At 61.0% G+C, this 19,375-nt stretch overlaps 1 protein-coding gene across 3 annotated transcripts in view; it reads left to right on the plus strand.

The window, feature by feature from the left end:
- LSS (lanosterol synthase (2,3-oxidosqualene-lanosterol cyclase)) overlaps positions 1–19,375 on the plus strand; it is a 32,211-nt gene that overhangs the window by 4,538 nt on the left and 8,298 nt on the right. For all 3 annotated transcript variants that reach the window (XM_012652695.1, XM_012652693.1, XM_012652694.1), the window contains exons 4-17: positions 1,634–1,742; positions 2,693–2,814; positions 4,164–4,260; positions 5,940–6,075; positions 6,628–6,736; positions 6,983–7,101; positions 8,200–8,297; positions 8,783–8,810; positions 11,310–11,366; positions 12,395–12,466; positions 13,651–13,701; positions 14,260–14,409; positions 14,927–15,023; positions 15,705–15,810. In XM_012652695.1, coding sequence (XP_012508149.1) covers positions 1,634–1,742; positions 2,693–2,814; positions 4,164–4,260; positions 5,940–6,075; positions 6,628–6,736; positions 6,983–7,101; positions 8,200–8,297; positions 8,783–8,810; positions 11,310–11,366; positions 12,395–12,466; positions 13,651–13,701; positions 14,260–14,409; positions 14,927–15,023; positions 15,705–15,810 — 1,351 coding nt within the window. The remainder of the gene's footprint in view (positions 1–1,633; positions 1,743–2,692; positions 2,815–4,163; positions 4,261–5,939; positions 6,076–6,627; positions 6,737–6,982; positions 7,102–8,199; positions 8,298–8,782; positions 8,811–11,309; positions 11,367–12,394; positions 12,467–13,650; positions 13,702–14,259; positions 14,410–14,926; positions 15,024–15,704; positions 15,811–19,375) is intronic.

Raw genomic sequence — 19,375 nt, forward strand, 5'->3', positions numbered from 1 at the left:
ATTTAGTGACTCTAAGGTGGGTGGGTCAGCCCTCACTTGGAAATAAAACTGAAAGATCCAGTAGGCAATAACTTAGACTGCTCACTAAGATGTGTTGGTCTTCTCCTGAGTACTGCAAAACCCCTGCCCTTAACCACAGTGTGGCCATGTGAGGTTCTCAGGCTTTTCATCAAAGCCACCACCTCCATTGATTTTCTGATTTACTGAAGCAACCTGGCCTGAAGTTATTGGACCAGGAGATTGGTGGCCCAGCTCAGATTTCAGCTGTGCTACTGGAAAGCCATCTTCTTTCAGGAGATCTTTCCTGTCAATTCCTTCATTTCCCTATTTCTTTTTTTTTTTTTTTTTGACAGAGTTTCACTCTGTTGCCTAGGCTAGAGTGCCGTGGTGTCAGCCTAGCTCACAGCAACCTCCAACTCCTGGGCTCAAGTGATCCTCCTGCCTCAGCCTCCCCAGTAGCTGGGACTACAGGTGCTTGACACCATGCCCGGTTAATTTTTTTGTTTCTATTTTTGGTTGTCTGTATAATTTTTTTCTATTTTTAGTAGAGACAAGGTCTCACTCTTGCTCAGGGTGGTCTTGAACTCCTGAGCTTAAGTGATCCTCCCGCCTCGCCCTCCCGGAGTGCTAGGATTACAGGCGTGAGCCACTGCGCCCAGCCTTTTCTTTTAATTTGGAAAATGCTCTTGGAGTCTGTGATCCTGTGTAGATGGCTCCCATCGGGCGCGGCTGAATGGCATTGGTGGTGCTGACTGGGGTCTGACCCCTGACCCCACCATTTACTGGCTGTGCCTCTGTTTCTTTGCCTGTAAAATGGGGAAGATGCTGGCTCTGCACCCGCCTGCACAGGTTCCCTGTCTTAACAGCATCATAACTGTTACAAAAGAGACGGACTTGCTTTGAGATGCCTGTTTCTCATGAACCTGTGGGCATCTTTGAGTCGTCGCCCTTCCTCCAGGGCGTGCCTGCGTCTGTTTCATCCCCCGGGGCTTCCAGTGCCTCTGAGCCAGAGTTAGGCATCTGTCCCATGGTGTGTGTGGCCGGGTCCACCCTGAGACCTGTCCTGTGGCAGGTGCCGTGGGCACGTGGCTGATGGAGCCCAATGTGGGGGTGGGGGTGGAGGGTAGCCCTGGAGGACCAGGCCAGGAACAGAAGGTTCTTTGTGGATCGTACTTATTGTCTTCTGCCTTCCCCTGCCATCTGCGACGTGTCCCAACCCCATCTGGGGCTGACCCATCTGGTGTTTCTTTCCCAGCAGGTGTTAAGTGAGACTAACAGTCTCCCCTCATGGAGGGCCCACTGCTCTAAGACGCTGGTCCCTCTTGGACCTTCAGGGCATTGGGGAGGCCTTCGCAGGGTGCCAACGGCGTCATGGGGCCAGGCGTGGCTGAGTGGGCTGTGGAGGCCCCAGGCAGGGAGCGTCACCTGGGCTGCTGCTGGCGCTCCCTCTGGCCCTGTTCCCAAAGTCCCTGATGGCAGCCCAGGAGGAATGGGCTCCCAGGTGTTCGTTGCCGTGGGAAGGAAGGAGACTGGGAGTAGCTCCCTGTCAGGGTGGGGTCCCCGGGAGCAAAGGGACCTGGGCTCAGCAGCAGTGACCGCTGCCCCCAGCGAGGAACGTTTCCCTGCCACACAGGCCTCCTGATCACGTGCCACGTGGCACGCATCCCTCTGCCAGCCGGATACAGAGAAGAGATCGTGCGGTACCTGCGGTCAGTGCAGCTACCTGACGGCGGCTGGGGCCTGTGAGTGAGCCTGACCCCGTGTCACTGCACGTCTACACGTGTGTGTGTGTGGGTGTTCCCGTGTAGGAGATGCTTGGGTTTCCAGGCAGCTGTCGCAGGGTTAGGGGTGACTGCAGCTGTGGGCCTGGGGTGGGTGGGTAGGTGGGCAGAAGCTGCCAGCCTCAGCTTCACACTTTGTGTTGTAAATGGGTTTTGTGGCCGGTTGGGAGATTCTTGAGACCCACATGTGAAGACTGTCCTCCTCCTACCCCCGAGGCAGGAGAAGTTGCCCTTGCTCTGGGTGGAGGCGCCAGGCAGCCCTGCCCAGGTCTCAGAGGAGCTGCTTCCCGCAGTGTGGCTCTCTCTGTGGAGCAGAGGCCTGGCCCGGGCGGTCTGCTCTGGCGTGGGGATTCAGGAGCAGGAAGTGAGCGAAAGGGGCGGCGCGTCCTGCCCGGGCAGTCTGGGAGTTGCTCAGCTGTCGTGGGAGGTGCAGGAGCTCCCACTGGTGAGCCCCGCTCGGTGCTGTGGCGTCACGTCCACAGCGCCAGGCGTCTCGGCATTCTGACTTTTCCTTTCTTTTCTTCTATTTTTTTGGAGACAGGGTCTCACCCTGTTGCTCTGGCTAGAGTGCCGTGACGTGATCATAGTTCATGTCAACCTCAAACTCCTGGGCTCCAGTCATCCTCCTGCCTCAGCCTCCCAAGTAGCTGGGACTGCAGGTGCCACCACTGTGCTGAGCTGATTTTTTCCCCCATTTTTAGTAAAGACAGAGTCTCGCTCTTGCTCAGGCTGGTCTTGAAGTCCTGAGCTCAAGTGATCCTCCTCCCTCGACCTCCCAGAGTGCTGGGATTGGGGGCGTGAGCCACCACAGCGGTCGCATTCTGACTTTTCTAAGGAAGCGTCATGGGGAGGGTTGCTGTATTTCTCAGAAGTAAGGACGGGTGCCGTTTCTCGCTGGTTCTCTCCTGTAGGCACGTTGAGGACAAGTCCACAGTGTTTGGGACCGCGCTCAACTACGTATCTCTCAGAATTCTGGGCATCGGGCCTGACGATCCTGACCTGGTCCGAGCTCGGAACATTCTCCACAGGAAAGGTACGGCCTGGGCCGGCTCTGTGACACGCCCGCAGGTGGGGAACAGAGATGCACCTCCAGGCGCACCCTGGGTGAACCGCGCTGTGCGCCGTCGGAGCAGGAGCCTTCGGAGCAGGAGCCGTCGGAGCAGGAGCAGGCGGAAGCTGCTCAACCTACCAGTGGTCTTTTCAAAAGCAAATTAAGACAACCTGATAATTCTGTTTGTTTCACGAACTGGCAAACACTTAAAAGCAAGGCGGGGAGCCGGCACAGAGGCTGTCCGTGCCCCGCCCGGGCGCCTCTCCCCCGGCCTGCGGGCTCTGAGGGCCGTCAGTGCCCTGGGAAGGCGCCACAGCTCCCGAGAGCAGAGCCCGATTCTGGCTGCTGCTCACTTGGCAGAGCCTGGTCTTGCCCTCTGCCCTTCCTGGGCCTCCTGTCTGCTCCTCAAAGCCCCTTCCTTCCTCGGGGCTCTTCGCGGCTGCTCCCTTTCCCTGGGGGCCTCCTGCCTCTGCTCCCACCCAGGGCCACGCCCTCAGGGTTACTTCCTTGGGGACCTCTTTGTGATCTGCCGGGCTGGGTGAGGTGTCCTGTTACACATTCTCCCGAGACCCTGCGTTCTTCCTTCCTGAGTTTGTCCGTGTTGCAGTCAGTTCACTGTCAGCCTTTGGTGTGGTTGACGCCGGGTTCCCCACCACACTCCTGGCGCCTGCCCAGTGGAGGGACGTGTGGGCCACACTTTGCCTGGGAGCCTCAAGAGTCTTTGTTGACCTTTGCACCCTGAGTTTGGGGCACGGCCTCATGAAGCGTGTGCAAGACTGTGTTGCTGTCGCTGTGCCTGAGACTGTCCAGGTGCTGCTGGAGGTGACTCCGGACGTGGGGCCAGAGTGTGGGAGCCCCTCTGGAGCCTGGGGCCCGTCACACCCGTGTAGGACCCGTCTGCCAGGTGGGGTGGCACAGACGGGGCAGATCAGACAGCCCCAGGAGGGAGAGGCCAGAGCAGGCACTTCCCTCGTCACCCTCTCCAGGCACACGTGGACACAGCTGCCATGTGCGTCTGGACCCCTCCCTGCCTGAGCACTGAGGTGTCCCCACACTGCCCAGGTGGCTGCCTTCACGTGCTTCCTCCTGGGGGCAGGGGCTGCAAACCCCTCTCCTAGGATCGGACACACTCACTCCCGGGAAAGCCGCCGGTTCTGCCCGCGGCTGTAGTGTCTCGGGCAGTGCTGAGCCGCTTTGGAACCTGCTTCTCAGTGGGGTTGGGGGATCTGCAGCTGCCACCGCCTGTGAGAAGGGCAGTGGGGACTGCTGTGGGGATGACCTTCGCTGCCCTTCACAGTTAGAGGCAGATGACGGGCCTGCTCTCTCCCCAGGTGGTGCCGTGGCCATCCCCTCCTGGGGCAAGTTCTGGCTGGCCGTCCTGAATGTCTACAGCTGGGAAGGCCTCAACACCCTGTTCCCGGAGATGTGGTACGCTGGCCCCCGAGCCGTGGGTGTGGTTGCCGGATCCCTGCTGCCTTGCGGGGGCGGGTAATGATGTCCGCGGGTCCTGTGCTGGCTGCCACCCAGCAGGTGGGGGGACCGTGGTCCTGTGGGCAGGGGCCCTGCTTGAGCTGAGTCCTACAGAGTGACGGAAGGAGGCTCCCCGTGGGGCTGGAGGGAGGAGGCGCCTTGGGTGGGGCTGCGTGGTGAGTGGGCGCCACCATGGGTGGGTGGCTCAGAGCCCCTGTGTGCAGCTGTTGGACAGCTGAGCAGTCTTGTGGGAAGTTTTGGGCACCTGTAGAGGAGAGAGAGCATGACCCCCCCACCCGTCTCCTTTGCTGGTGGATACCCCAGATACCACTCTGACCGTGGGCGCTGTGTGTCTTTAAAAGATGGGTGGTTTCTATTAATAGAACCCAGCAAAGTAACACTAAATCCTTATTATCCGATATCTATAACCAATGTTTTTTAACATTTTGTGAACATTTGATGAGAGCTGTGAACGTCTCCCAGGAAGCACTCCTGTGCACATGAGTTTACCCCGAGGGTTGCGTGTGTTAGGAGGCGAGGCCCAGAACGCTGCAGAGCTGGGCGGAGCCTTGCTGTCTGGAGTGCAGCAGGAACTGCCTGGGGTCTCCTCTCGAGGGCTGTCAGGGTGGGCCGGAGGGGCCGGTGCTGGGTGACTTTGGTGGTGCTGAAGAACCCTCAGGAGAGGGCAGCGGGGTCCTGACCGAGGGCCGAGGCCTTGCCCTCGCAGCCAGGCTGGGTGGTGACGGGCCGGCGTGGGTGCTGAGAAGGCAGGGGTGGTGGGATCGCCCAGGGTGTGTGTGGGGGGCACAGGGGCAGTGGCGGGATGTGCTGGGTCGTCCAGGCGACTGGCACGGGCGGGTTTGCTGAGCAGGATTCGGCCTCACCCACGTGAGGAGCAGGAGGAGGAGGGTGCTGGCCTGGCTGCCGGGCGGGAGCGGGTGTGGGTACACGTGCCGCAGGCTGGCGCTGGGCAGAGCATCTTGTCTGTGCGCCCCATGGCGGGCTCCATCGGTCGGAGCTGGTGCGTGTAACATCTTCGCTGGGCACTCTGGGCTAGGGTGGAAGACCACAGACCCTGACCCACTCCAGCTACAGGAAAGCTGGAAACACCACCCTAAATGAGAAAAGCACCCTTGGTGCTGGTCCCCGTGCAGGGTGGGCATGCGCTACACCGCTTGGCTTCCCGTGCACGGGGACGGGGGACGTCAAGAGACCCTGGAAGCTGGTATGGCTGTGCCAACATCAGTAGAGACAAGGACCGAAGAACCAGACTCTATGAGCCTGCAGTTTTTAAAATAAAATTTAAAAAATAAACTTCAGTTTTGTAAGTTTCCAACTTCCAGAAAGATTGCAAATATAGCCCAGAGCGTTCCCTAGGTCCCTCACCCGGTTCCCATCGTTACTGTTTCACGCAACTAAGAAACCCACAGAGAATGCTGAACGCTCAGGGCTCGGGCACTTGGCTTTGGAATACAACACGCTGACCACACGCAGAGTCGTCTGCTCCCTGGCAGGGGCCGTGGGCGTGACCACACTCTGCAGGGGCTGCACTGACCCGGGGGAGCGGCCCTCTGCTGTGCTGGCAGCAGGGGCAGGTTTGTGTCCTGGGGGTCTCCCGACTCGCACTGTCCCTCTAGGCTGTTTCCCGACTGGGCGCCTGCCCACCCCTCCACGATCTGGTGCCATTGCCGGCAGGTGTACCTGCCCATGAGCTACTGCTACGCCACCCGGCTGAACGCCTCGGAGGACCCACTGGTCCAGAGCCTCCGCCAGGTGAGGCCTCTCAGGGAGCAGAGTGCATGGCCGCCGGGGCTGGGACCTGGGGCCCCCAGAATCTAACCGCACGTATCCGTGCACCGGGGGGCCTAGTAACCCATGTCGTGCAACCTCTGCTCAGGGGACTTGTGCTGTGGGACAGGGAGCAGCTGTCACCCAGGTGTGGCAGGGGCTCCCCAAGCTCCCGGAGCACACTGCCCAAGCCCTGGCCCACAGTTGCGTTGTGTTTGCGGGAAGCAGACCCTGAGCTGGAGTTTAAGGTGCAGGATGTTACCAGGTGGAGGAGGGGCAGAGGGAGGCAATGAGTCTGCAGGGAGACACGCTGCTCTCAGAGTTAGGCCGGCTCCTCGGATGGTCTGGCCGTGGCCAGGATGGCTGGGCCTTCGTACCCTGGAGGTGTTAGTCACGGATGTGCCCCCAGCCCAGGAACGGGCGTGCCTGGGGCCCTGAGGGCTGGCAGGTGGAGGAGGCTGCCCCTCCTGGTTTGAGCCAGGCCACGGTGTCCGGGAGGTGCTGCCTCCTTCCCAGTGTCTCGGGGCTGCCCCCCAGGAGCTGTACGTGGAGGACTTCACCAGCATCGACTGGCCGGCACAGAGGGACAATGTGGCCCCGGACGAGCTGTACACGCCGCACAGCTGGCTGCTCCGCATGGTGTACGGTGGGTGCTCCCAGGGGGCCCCTGGGCCAGGGCAGGCGAGGTGGGCGTGTGCCTGGACTCCACCACTCCTTCCGCCCACGGCGCTGAGCAGCTCCTGCCGTGGCGGGCCCAGGTGGGACCAGCTGTGCTGGACTGACGCTGGCAGGAGCCCATGCTCCACACCAGGCTGGGCGGGTGTCGGGTCTGGGGCGAGTGGAAGGGCGAGACCCCTGGTGTGCAGCCCACTGACGCTGCGCTCCCCTGCAGCGCTCCTCAACCTGTACGAGCGCCACCACAGCGCCAGCCTGCGGCAGTGGGCCATCCGGAAGCTGTACGAGCACATCGTGGCCGATGACCGCTTCACCAAGAGCATCAGCATCGGCCCGGTCAGTACCCCCTGCCCGGTCCCATCTGCAGTCCCCAGGGGCAGAGAAGCCCCAGAGGCCGGTCTGTGAGCCAGGAGCAGTTTCCCTGGCGCCTGGTGCACCTCCCTTAGGGACGTGGCCCTCTGATTTCCCATGTGTGAGGAGGGTGCCAGCCTCGGCTTGGCGAAGCTGCTGACTGCACCCAGCCCTCCCCCCCTCCCTCCCACCTGGTTTTTGTCTTGGGCATGTCTGCACCTGTTCCTGAGACCTTGCTGGCCAGCGGGGAGGATCCTTTTTTCTCACCTGATCCCTTCCCCAAACAATCTGTCACCTGACCTTCTCTCACGGGGCTTGGAGATGCCAGGGTCGGTTGTGGAAGGGCCTTGAGGCCCTGTGTGGCTTCTTGCAGCTGGTGGGGGACTTGGTGCTCCTCCCCAGCCCCAGCAGGGCCCGGTGGAGGCCGCCGTGACGTGCTCCACTCCGTGGAGGCGCATGTGCCCTGGCCGCGCTGGCATGGGGTTGCCTGCTGGCCGAGTTGTCATGAGCCCCCGGCCAGTGGTGCCTCAGGCCACCTCAGTGAGTCACAAATGTGAACTGACCCTGCAGCGGATCCCTCGTCCGCTCAGCACTGCCGCGGTTCTGTGTGGACGTCAGCCCAGCCCCACGTCTGTCCTAGGGAGTTAGAAACCACAGTTGTAATTGGGTTTCGACTGTGAGACCTTAAGTGGAAAGTCAGTGCCCCTAGAACATTCTGCCCTGAGGAAGAAGGGGAGTGAGCGTGACTTCCACTCTGCTCGTCTCCACTTCCATCCCTGTGCCCCGTGGACCCTGTCCTCTGTCCCCGTGTCGTCTCTAAGGCAGACCGCATGCCGCTGCCTCTGCTCCAGAATCTGACACCCCCAAGTGCCTGTCCCTTCTCAGCCCTGCACGTCCTGAGCTGGGCCATGACCTTGGCCAGCACCGGCCTCTGTCTGAGCCGCCTCTGGGGCTGATCCTCGCTCTTGGGCCCTGATGCGTAGTGAGTGCTCGGGAGACTCGCGTTAGAGCCGATGGGGCCCTGGCCTTGTGCCCTGGGGCTGCGCAGCCGGAGCAGAGCCCTGACGGCCACATCTCCTGCAGATCTCAAAAACCATCAACATGCTCGTGCGCTGGCATGTGGATGGGCCGGCCTCCTCCGCCTTCCAGGAGCACGTGTCCAGAATCCCGGACTACCTCTGGTGAGTGTGGCTGGTGGTGCTGGCGAGAACGTTGCCAGGAGCCAGCTGCAGACACGCGGGGCCTTCCCCAGTGCTGGTGTGGGAGCTCCCTGCAGCCTCAGCGTCCCAGCGAGGGATGGCGCCGGGAGGCGTGTGCTGGGCCTCAGCAGGGCTTGTCAGCTAGGAGCGCGTGTTGGCCTGGCTGTGCGCTAGAGGTGGGCTCCTTCCGTGGAGAGACCACAGAGCGGTGCCCGAGATGGGAAACCCTGGGGCGCGGGGCCCTCCCTGGGTGCTGTGGCCTGCCCAGGGGCAGTAGGGCTGGCCGGGGAGCCCTGCTGGGTGAGCTGCTGTCCCTTCCCCGCTGAGTGTGGCCCTCACACCAGGAACCCAGCCAGGCGGCGCCAGGCTTCGGAGACCCTGTGCCCTCTTCCAGGTGTGGGCTCTGGGTGGCCAGTGACTCCCAGCTTTCTCCTCATCTCTGACTTGGGCTTTTCTTGTCCTCACAGGCTCGGCCTCGATGGCATGAAAATGCAGGTGAGGGCTGCCGGGCGTCGTGGCCCGTTTCCTCGTTTCCTTGCAGCTGTTCCTGCTTATTATTATTATTATTATTATTTTATCATTTTGGGTTCATTAAGATTCAAAATGACTTCGCCTCAGTGCAAGTTCCGGCACTGTAAGATGGAGGCTCTGTCCTCCCCTCCAGGCCTCCGGCTGCATCCTGTGTGTGTGCCGCCGGCCTGCGTGGACGCCCACGTGTTCTTGCATGTCCCCCTGCAGCTTTCCTGTTTGCTCCGTGCTCTGGGTCAGGGGGCTGACTCGCTGTAACCACAGACCCGGGGTGGCTCGGATGCCGCAGAAGCGCTCATCTCTTTGCCGCGCCGGGAGGCGGCTCTGGCTGGGGGGTGGCTCCTCTCTGTGGTCATTTAGAGGCTCCTTCCTTAGGTCCTGGTAGGTCCACGTCTTCACCCCCGGCTCCCATGGTTGCCCTGGGGTTGCCCTCTGCAGCGCGGGAGGGACCAGAGGGCAGTGGGAGGGAGTGTGGCCAGGCCTGGAAGAGGCACGAGGACGTCCCCTTTCTGTGGGCTGGAGCCGAGCAGAGGGGAGGACGGGTGGGTTTTGCTGGACATTCAGCCACACACGTGTAGTTGACTGCTTTCTAGATCCTTCCTGGGGCTTCAGCTTATGGACAAACCAGAGAAGATGTGTCCTTTCTGGGCAGGGATGCCGGGCCAGGGTCCCTGCCCCGCAAGGGGTTGTGGGTCCAAGACCACCCTGTGCAGGGGGCCTAGGGCTTTTGTCAGATTTTTCAGAAGTCCGTAAACCAGAGTAGGTCAGCACTGTGTTGGGAAGGGCCAGCCTGAGTTCTGCCACAGGACAGCTGACATCAGAAGCGACCAGCTGGTGCTGTTCCGGGTGGAGTAGGTGTCATTTCTTTAAGTCAGTCCGCTAACAATAAAGTTCAGGAGTGGACTAGGAGTTGAGGTGGGAGAACAGGCCCAGCTCCACCGCCTGCCAGCCTAGCGTCCAGCACCCGCCAGCCCCCACTGGCAATGGGCTCCCAGCCTGCGCCCAGTCCTGTGACGTGCTCTGACGTCCTTCTCTGCACGTGGTCCCACTGGTTGGGTGTCGCAGACGATGGTGTTCCTGGGTGTGGGTGCCTGCTGCCAGGCGGGCCCTGGCTGACCCTCATCCTGTCCTGGTGCCCTGGGTGCAGGGTCTGGAGGCCACAGTCCCGTCCCCTGGGCTGTCCCCATTCCCTGTGCGCGAACACGGTGGGTGTCTCAGGACCCCAGGCAGGTGCCATCCAGGTCTTGCGTTCTGCTGAGGGGACACCATTGGGGGGGGCCTGTCTGCTGTCCCACGCTAGGTCAGTGTGGAAATGTGGCGTGTCCAGAGGGGTCCTGGGGTGTCACATTGGGATGGGCACATGCCCACCCCAGGGCAGGCCCCACAGCCCCCCGGGTGCCCACACTGTCAGTGTCATGTGAGATGAGTTTCAAAACACGTACGGAGCGGAGGAGAGTAATGAGCCTTGGGCGGCGGCCTTCCTGGCGGCTGAGCCGGTGAGGGCTTGTTTCCACACTGCCCCTCTGCCATTGCCACTCCCAGAAATCCAGTGATGGTTCCTGAGTGGTGTCTTCGCCACATGGTTTGCAGCTGGTTGGTTGGACGGGCTGGCGTTTGGTTGTTGGTCCCCAGTGTCTCCCGCTAGAGGATTGACCCTACAGGGCTCTCGTTGGATCCGGCCGTTTGCCCCGTGCCTGGTTTCTGTGAACGGGCGTCAGGCTCTGGGGCCCCATCCTGCTGGGTTTCTTTTTTGGCAAGAAGGCACGCACTTCCCACGTGTCATCCCCAGGGGTCTGATGTCTGTGACTTTCTGCCCCGCGCCCCATCCCCGCTGTCCAGCTTCATCTCACTGGGGTTTGGCCACCGGCCTCTGAACTGAGGCCAGAGTGTGGACCTGTGACCCAGGCTGCCTGGATGGGTTTCCAGGCGGGGCCTTCCTAGCCCTGCCCAGGGCCCATCACCTGCAGGGAACTCAGAAAAGGGGGGAGTGTTTCGGTCACCACATGGCGGGGTGGGGGCTTCGTGTTCTGCAGGGTAGAGCCCGTGAGGGACCGTCCCATCCTGGCTGGCGGCCATGGAGGACCTGTGTCTGCCTGCAGGACACGCCTTCTCTCAGGCCCTGGACAGCTGCAAGGGGCGCGCAGATGGGACCGGGCAGGGGGTACTGACCGGGCCAATGCCGGTGCTCTTGGTGAAGCGGTCCTCGGCCACGATGTGCTCGTACAGCTTCCGGATGGCCCGCTGCCGCAGGCTGGCGCTGTGGTGGCGCTCGTACAGGTTGAGGAGCGCCGCAGGGGAGCGCAGCATCAGTGGGCTGCACACCAGGCCTCACAGCCTGGAGTCAGGCGTTGGCTGTGCATCCCCAGGCCCCACACCCAGCCTGCCCGGCACCTGTCAGGGCCCGAGCGCAGTGGGCGGGATTGCAGGTCGCAGCAGCTTCTGAGGTGGCCCATCCTTTGTCTGCAGGGCACCAACGGCTCCCAGATCTGGGACACCTCGTTCGCCATCCAGGCTCTACTGGAGGTACGTGGTTCCATGTCCTCCTCTGGCCCGGCCAGCCTTCCTGTGCGTGTGCACACGTGTGTCACCCCAAGGGTCATGGCACCTGCTGACCTCGCACCCGCTGTCCTTCCCGCTGGCCTGGGCTGCGAAGCCTCTGGTGGTGACTCTGCTGAGGTGGTGCCCTGGGCGTCGGGCTGGGTCAGGGGCTTCGGGAGGGCAGGGGCTGGAGGCTGTGTGAATAGGAGAACCTGCTGAGGGCTGTTCCAGAGTGCGGGCAGTGGGGCCACCAGGGCAGGAGTGAGCCTATGGTTCTTCTTAAACTGCTCGGCTGGGCTTGGTGTCTCACGCCTCTAATCCCAGCACTTGGGGAGGCCGAGGCAGGAGGATCTCTTGAGGCCAGGAGTTTGAGACCAGCCTGAGCATCATAGTGAGACCCCATCTCTACAAAAAAGAGAAAAAGGTAGCCTGGTGCAGTGGCTTATATCTGTAGTCTTAGCTACTTGGGAGGCTGAGGCAGGAGGATCACTTGAGCCCGGGAGTTGAGGGCTGCAGTGAGCTGTGATGATGCCACTGCACTCCAGCCTGGGCCACAGAGCGACACCACCTCACAAACAAAACAAAACAAGATGAAACTTAAACCGGTTGTTTTGGACGTTCTTGAGCGTGCACTGTAGAGAAGTGAGGGAGCATTTGTATGCTGGTGGGAATGAGGTCAGTGGAGTTCTCAAGGTGTTTCTGGAAAGCCCCGAGGTCTGGGCCATGCGAGGGCCCCAGGTGGGTGCTGGGGGCCACAGGGGCACATGCTGGCCCTGTAGGTGGGTGCTGGCATCCACGGGTGGTCTCTTCTGCTCCCTGCTGTCTTCTTCACGTCTCACGGACGTTGTCTTTCTGTCTGTACAGGTAAGTGCAGTGAGAAACCCAAGCTCCCTTGGGGGCACCTGCTGGTTTGATTCTGGTCCCCGTGGGGGCAGGATGTTGCCAGGGCCGCCGGGGAACCAGCTCGCCCGCCCGCCATGAGGGCTCAGCCTCTGCCCTGCTGTCTCTTCCAGGCGGGCGGGCACCACAGGCCCGAGTTTCTGTCCTGCCTGCAGAAGGCACACGAGTTCCTGCGGCTCTCGCAGGTGAGGCCCCTGCCCGGTGGCTCCAAGGGGACAGAAGATGGGTGTCAGGGCTGGGGCCCCTGCCAGCACCAGTGCCCCCCTCACCTCCACCCCTGCTCCCTGTGCCACTTTGCTCAGGTGGCCCCACCCTCCCCTGCCCCTCCACCCACCCCATCCTCTTTGGGTTGGTTCCACCTGGGTACAGCTCTCTGGAGGCCTGCGGTGGCCTGTCCCCAGTGTGCTGTGGCGCTGTAGTTTCTGCCATCTGCGCGGTGGCATCCGGGTCATGGTGGAGTCACTGTGCAGAGGGCTGGGCGCAGTCAGGGGCTGTATCTCCTGAGCGCCACAGCCTGCCTGACACCCCCTCAATGCCTTACCCCATGGGCAGGACGCTGCCCGTGGTCTTCCCTCCCGAGACCATTAGCAGCGAGCGCCCCCGCTGTTCTGCCAGATCAGTGACCCCAGCGGACCCTTCCCCGCATCCGATCTGACCTTCCAGTGTCTCCACACTCACCTGCTCCCCCCACCCCCATCCGCAGCACAGTCGTCCGAGGCCTGCGCCCCCACCCTCCCATACCCACCCTGCTCCAGCCTGGGGGCCCCTCCAGCCCAGGCCCTGCTGGCGTCCCTCTGGCTGTAGCGCGTGCCCCAGCCCCACCTCCTCCCTCTTCTCACTGGGCGATACTTCTGTGGCCTTGGTGTGGCCCAGGCAGGACCTGGGGTGGTGGGGGCAGGGGCAGGGCTGTGCCTACCCCACAGCTGGGCCTGCTCCTTGCTCCTGCCAGGACTTGCTCTGAGCGGTGGGGACCTGGGAAGGCAGTTGGACCCCACCACCCACGCAGACCTGTTTGCTCTCGCACCGAGTCAGGAACGAGGGTCTCCAGAGCTGAGGCTGTTCAGGGAGTGCACCCTCCGGGCCACGTGCCCCACCCCCTCTGCCTGCTGGCCTGTGCGGGCTCAGCGGCATCCGAGTGCCTCCTGCTCAATGCGAGTTTCAGCCCTTGGTGGCCAATCGCGTTTCCTGGCAGCGGTGGGCCGGGGGGGCCTCGTGGGTATTGGCTCTCGGATGCCCTGCAGCACGGATGGTGGCCAGCTCCCACACGTCCCGCTTCTCCAGTCCTGCCCCATCTGTCTGAGCGTGGGACCCCCCCCCGCCGTAGTGGTGACGGACTCTGCTTTCCATGTGTGCCCCCCATGCTGCCCAGGTCCCAGAGAGCCCTCCGGACTACCAGAAGTACTACCGCCAGATGAACAAGGTACTCGGGAGCTGATGCTGCCCACCGTGCCCCAGCCCAGGCCGCTCCGCTTAGCTGAACTTCCACAAGGGCTCTTCCCTGGGCGTCCTCCGCCTCTTGCCCTGGTAGACCCCGAGCATCGGGGGATGCCTGACTGCTGAGGCCGGCCTGTGGGGCTCCTTTGCGCCACCGTGGGGCAGTCTGTGCACACGCATGGCCGTGCGTCAGAGCAGTTCAGCTGGTCTCAGCACACGCAGACGTCAGACGCCTAGGACATGAGCCAGAGTGTCGGGGGCAGCCAGAGGGGAGAAGGAGGTCCAGGCCCGTGTTGGGCCTGTGTCCCCAGCCTGTCTCGTTGTGAGATTTGATGGCATGGGGGGGGTGGGGGTGCTGCAGCCCTGGGGCCCTGAGCCGGAAGCTGGAGGTCTGCCCAGTGTCCAGCTTGGGCCCGCCACACCCACAGCTGTGCTGTGAATGGGCCTCTGCCAGGGACAGCGGCTGTGGGCGGCCTGGGGACTGTGGTGCAGGCACCCCCCCCCCCCCGGCTCCTGCCTGGTGGTCACGGCTCGTGCCCTGCAGGGCGGCTTCTGCTTCAGCACGCTGGACTGCGGCTGGATCGTCGCTGACTGCACAGCTGAGGCCCTGAAGTCCGTGCTGCTCCTGCAGGAGAAGTGTCCCTCTGTCACCGAGCACATCCCCCGAGAGCGGCTCTGCGATGCTGTGGCTGTGGTGAGTCTCTGGCCCCGGCCCCCACCTCACGTCATGCGCATAGACTGCGCTCCCCTCCACTTCTGAGCAAGCGCCCGGGCCGGGCTGCAGGACTCCTCCTCAGACGGCGTCTGTTTGCAGAGCCGTGAGCCCTGGTGGGGCCCTGGTCTAGGCTCGGGGACCTGGCCACGACTGTGCTGAGGCTCCCCCGGCCTCTCTCAGGAGGGCTGGTGGTTTCCACTGGGGCCCAAGAAAAGATGAGAATTCCCGTTCATTTTTGTGCAAAATTCTTGAAGCACGTCTGGTTTTGTGCATGTTTTACCACGGGATCCCACCGTGTCCTGGTAGCGCGTGCTTGATTTAGGAGTTGTCGGGGTGCGTCCCCGCACGGCTGCACTCGGAGGCCCTGGTTGACGTGGCTGCAGCTGCTGCTTCGGGCACCCGAGGGCTCTCTTGCCATGGCAGGGGGCGCCCCGTGCCCGTTCCCGAGTGTGCTCGCACTGGGTGAGTTCTCAGGGTGCTCTCTCCCCGGCAATAGCTGCTGAGCATGAGGAATCCCGACGGAGGCTTTGCCACCTACGAGACCAGGCGCGGGGGGCGCTTGCTGGAGCTGCTGAACCCCTCGGAGGTCTTCGGTGAGTGGGTCTGCCAGCATCGTGGCACACGAACTTGGGGCCTCTCTTTCCCCTTGCCTAGGGTAGCCCACAAGGGCCCCACTGGCAGGTCCTTACGGAGCCCTCCCTGAGCCCGGGGTGTTCTGTCCCCTCAGGCTCCCATAGGGGTCCCTGAGTTGTGGACAGAAGAGCTGCAGGTTTGTTGTGGGGGTTCGCAGGGGATTTGGGTGAGATTAGCACCCAGCTCTCTGGATGCAGCCCACGCCGACTCCTGCTCTGTCCACAGGGCCTTGCGCCCGTGTGCTGAGCACGGCTCACGGAGCCCACGGCACCTGCAGGAGGTCAGTGGGGACCTCGTGCCTGTGCCCTGGCCGGTGGGATTCTCTGTGTGACTGCCGTGGTTCTCTAGTGGGGCCTCCCGTGTGCCGCCTCCCTGGTCTCTGTGCGTCTCGCTCCTCAACCTGGCACAGAGCTTTGGGGTGGGGCGCAGCTCTTCTCAGGCCCGTACGCCCTTGGTCTCATGTAGCATGTGCCAGGTCCTGCCTCCTGTGTAGCCTGAGCTGCCGTCCTCTGCTCTGGAGGACGGTTGGGCAGTTCCGGGCGTGGCTCTGCGCGGCGGTGCTCTCTCTTGCCGTGGTTTGGTGAATGGCAGGCTCTGGGACGGCCCGGTGGGGCTCACACCGCCCCTTCCCTCCCTCTCAGGGGACATCATGATCGACTACACCTACGTGGAGTGCACCTCCGCCGTGATGCAGGCCCTGAAGCATTTCCACAAGTGCTTTCCTGACCACAGGGCGGCGGAGATCAGGTGAGGAGGCCTCGGACCAGGACACTGCCGCCAAGTCAGGGCCAAGACTCGGACGCGTCATTCCCTAACGTGTCTCAGAAACAAAACTCTCATCAACAAGGAAGAGACTGCAGGTGTTGCTGAGCAGTCGGATGCCCTCTCACTACCAAATGTGTGTGCTGGGCTCAGAATAGCACCGTTAGGTACAGAAATGAGCTATCGGCTGGGCGGTGGCTCACGCCTGTGATCCCAGCACTCGTGGAGGCCGAGGCGGGAGGATCACTTGAGGTCAGGAGCTCAAGACCAGCCTGAGCAAGAACGAGACCCCATCTCTGCAAAAAGTAGAAAAAATTAGCTGGGCGTGGTGACACGCACCTGTAGTCCCAGCTACTCAGGAGGCTGAGGCAGGAGGGTCGTTTGAGCCCAGGAGTTCGAGGCTGCAGTGAGCTGTGATGACGCCACTGACTCTAGCCTGGGCGACAGAGCAAGACTGTCTCAAAATCAAAGCAAAGCAAAAGTTTACTTTTCACATCTTCTAATAATGATAAAAAGAAAAACATACCTAACTCTGCCTGTGCTCAGGTAAATGGCGGTTTTTAAGTACCCTTTCTTGTTGAAGGGCAGCAAACACTCAGAGAGGTGTGCAGGCCTTGTGTGGTCTTCTTGAGGGGACAGCCTGGGAGCTGCATCAGGCTGCTGGCACCAGCGCCCTCTGGCCTGCCCTGCCCTCCCGCGAAGGCCTCGTGCTGCCTGCCCAGTCCAAGATTTCCGTTGCTCACTGTGAACCTCGTGTACGTGGAGTCCTGCAGAGTGGACTCGCTGGCTCCTCCCGGCCTCGTGGCTGCAGCTGAGCTGGGTGGCCGGGTGGCCGCAGTTTGCTCTTCCCTCCCGACCGGCCAGCGGGTGAACGCTTCATCCACTGGCCTGTCGTTAGGACTTGGGAGGACGTCGGTTTGGGTCATGACGAGACGTCCTACCGTGAACATTCCCGTGCTGTGTTTGCGGCACGTAGGCGCCCGTTTCCTGTGGCGGTGAACCTAGGTGTGGCATTGCCGTGGCGAGGGTACGGTTGTGGGGTTTGCAGTTTCCCCGGGTTCTTCTTTGTCCTGTTGGGGTCACATATTCGTTCGAGAATGTTGCAGACTCCACTTGGCCGTGGGGTCCTTCTGAAGCTGTGTTGGCGTCTGTACGCCGTGGCTGCGAGAAAAGCTGGTCTGTGGTTTGCTTGCGATGTCCCCATCGGCTTCCCCCGTCAGGGCGCGCGCGGCTCACACAGCAGTTGCAAAGCGCTTTTTCTTTTCATGCTCCTTGGGAGAATTTGTGTTGTTATGTGTTCATGGTGCTTCTGCCTTCAATGTGTGGAAAAATTCACTGGAGAATCCAGCTGGGCCTGGAGTTTTCTTTGAGGGAAGGTTTTTAATTATGGGTTCAGTTTCTTTAATAGTTCTAGGACTGTACAGTTTAAAAAAATTTTTTGTGCCAGTTTGGGAAATTTTTCTCTTCCGACTGAGCTTTGTGTTGATGGGCACAGAGTTGCTCACAGTGTCTGTCATCTTGGACAGCTGTAGGCTTGACGTCCACATCCTTGTTTTCCTTTCTGACAATCTTGCTGAGCTTTTGAAAGAAACTATCTTAGGTGGCCGGGCGCGGTGGCTCACGCCTGTAATCCCAGCACTCGGGGAGGCCGAGGTGGGAAGATCACTTGAGGTCAGGAGTTCAAGACCAGCCTGGGCAAGAGCAAGGGTCGTCTCTACGAAAAAAGAGAAAAATTACCGGGTGTGGTGGTGCAGGCCTGTAGTCCCAGCTACTGGGGAGGCTGAGGCAGGAGGGTCGCTGGAGCCCAGGGGTTGGAGGCTGCAGTGAGCTGTGATGACGCCACTGCACTCCAGCCTGGGCGACAGAGCCAGACCCTGTCTCCAAGAAAAAAAAACCACCTTAGTCTTTGCTTCTGTCTGGTATACGTTTATTTTTTAAATGAGTTTATTTTTGGTTTTATCAGTTTCTGCTATTTGTTGTCTTATTTTTTACTTTCTTTTTCTTTTTTTCCAGCTTAAGTAATAAAAATTTATTGAGAATTCCTGGGTTGGTGGTTTCTCCTCCCAGCCTGACGAGGGGAATGGCGCTGGGAAACCACTGAGAAGTACCATGCTGTCCCAGCAGCCGTGGCCAGCACCGAGCAGGAAAGTCTGGTCTTCAGCCTTCCGTAGTCTGAGAGAAGGGTGAGGCCGGGCGAGTGCAGGGACCGGCACGTGGTACTGGACCCTCGCTGGCTCCCCAGGAACTGGAGAGGCAGGCCCACCTGTTCTCTGGGGTGCAGGTCTTGGTTCCCAGGCTCAGTTCTTACCCTGGATGAGGCTGCCACTTCCTGGGGGAAACTTTCATCCTGTGGGTTCATTGGGTTGGCAGCACTGAGACAGGTCCGATTCTGCAGTGTGGCAGTCGTCTCGGAGATGTCTGGCCGCCCGGACCTTGCGCAGTTGGATGTAGCAGGTTCTTGCTTGGCACTTCTCCAGGTGAGCAGGGCAGGGTTAAGGGTTCACACAGGCAGGTCTCATCCCGGCCCATCCTCAGCACTCCCTCGCTCAGTCCTCTGGGCGGTTGGGTCCAGGGTTGCGCCCAGGTAGCTCCTGCGCAGCCCTGCTTTGGGCCCCACCCAGGGCCTCCCTGCAGGTACTTTCTGTTTCTGACTTGAGCACCTGGATACCTGACTTGGAGCCTTCTTTTATTGAAATATGCACTTGAGGCTAGAAATCAGTTTTGTTACATAACTCAATTAAAAATGTTTTCTGTTTCTGTTGTGAGTTCTCTGGCCAATGAAGTATTGAGGGGTGTGTTGCTTCATTTCCCAATAAAGTGAGGGTTTCCTAGCTGTGCTCTGGTGGAGACCCTGGGTGGAGCGGTGGGTTCCTCCCGAGGGGTGCTGCGTCTGCTGTTCCCCGTCGCCCAGGCCTGGCGCCTCCCTGGCTGTGTGCTGCTCTGCATGTCACGTGGACGCAGGTTGTCCTCAGTAACACGCCGACAGAACTGGCCTTTCTTTTAATACGTTCTCTCTTGAAAATCACTATAATAAAAGTAAAGCATGTTCTTTAAAGAAGCCTTGGAAAATACAGAAAAGTGCAAGGAAGAAAATCGTCGCCAGTCACCCCGGAGAAGAATCTGTTGTCCTGTCTGATCCTCGCGTTTCCATCACTGTTTTACGCACACCTGCTACGGGACCGTGGTGTGCGCCTGCCGAGGGTTCTGAAAGCCCCATCTCGCTCAGGGCTTCTCCAGCGAGTTGTAACGGCTGCTGGTGTTTCCGCGTGTCACTCCCCAGCCTCTTGGTTATTTCTAAACTTTCATTGTTCTTTTCTAGCTTTTTCCCGTTTTAACCTTAGCCGGCACGCTCTTGTTAAGTGTTGGTTCCTGATGGCTGTTATTCCCTAGAGCCGCAGTGGGGCAACACTCACCCAGTCCTGTCACCTCTCTGCTCCTCTCCCCGCCCAGCGGGCAGTCGCGCACAGGCTGTGGAGGTGGGGGACAGGGATGCCCCGTGAAGGCCCAGGAGGTTGTGGCACACCTGAGTGTGGAATGAGGCCCTGTGGGG

The sequence above is a fragment of the Propithecus coquereli genome, unplaced genomic scaffold (assembly GCF_000956105.1).
Source record: "Propithecus coquereli isolate 6110/MARCELLA unplaced genomic scaffold, Pcoq_1.0 Scaffold399, whole genome shotgun sequence".
Lineage (NCBI taxonomy): Eukaryota > Metazoa > Chordata > Mammalia > Primates > Indriidae > Propithecus > Propithecus coquereli.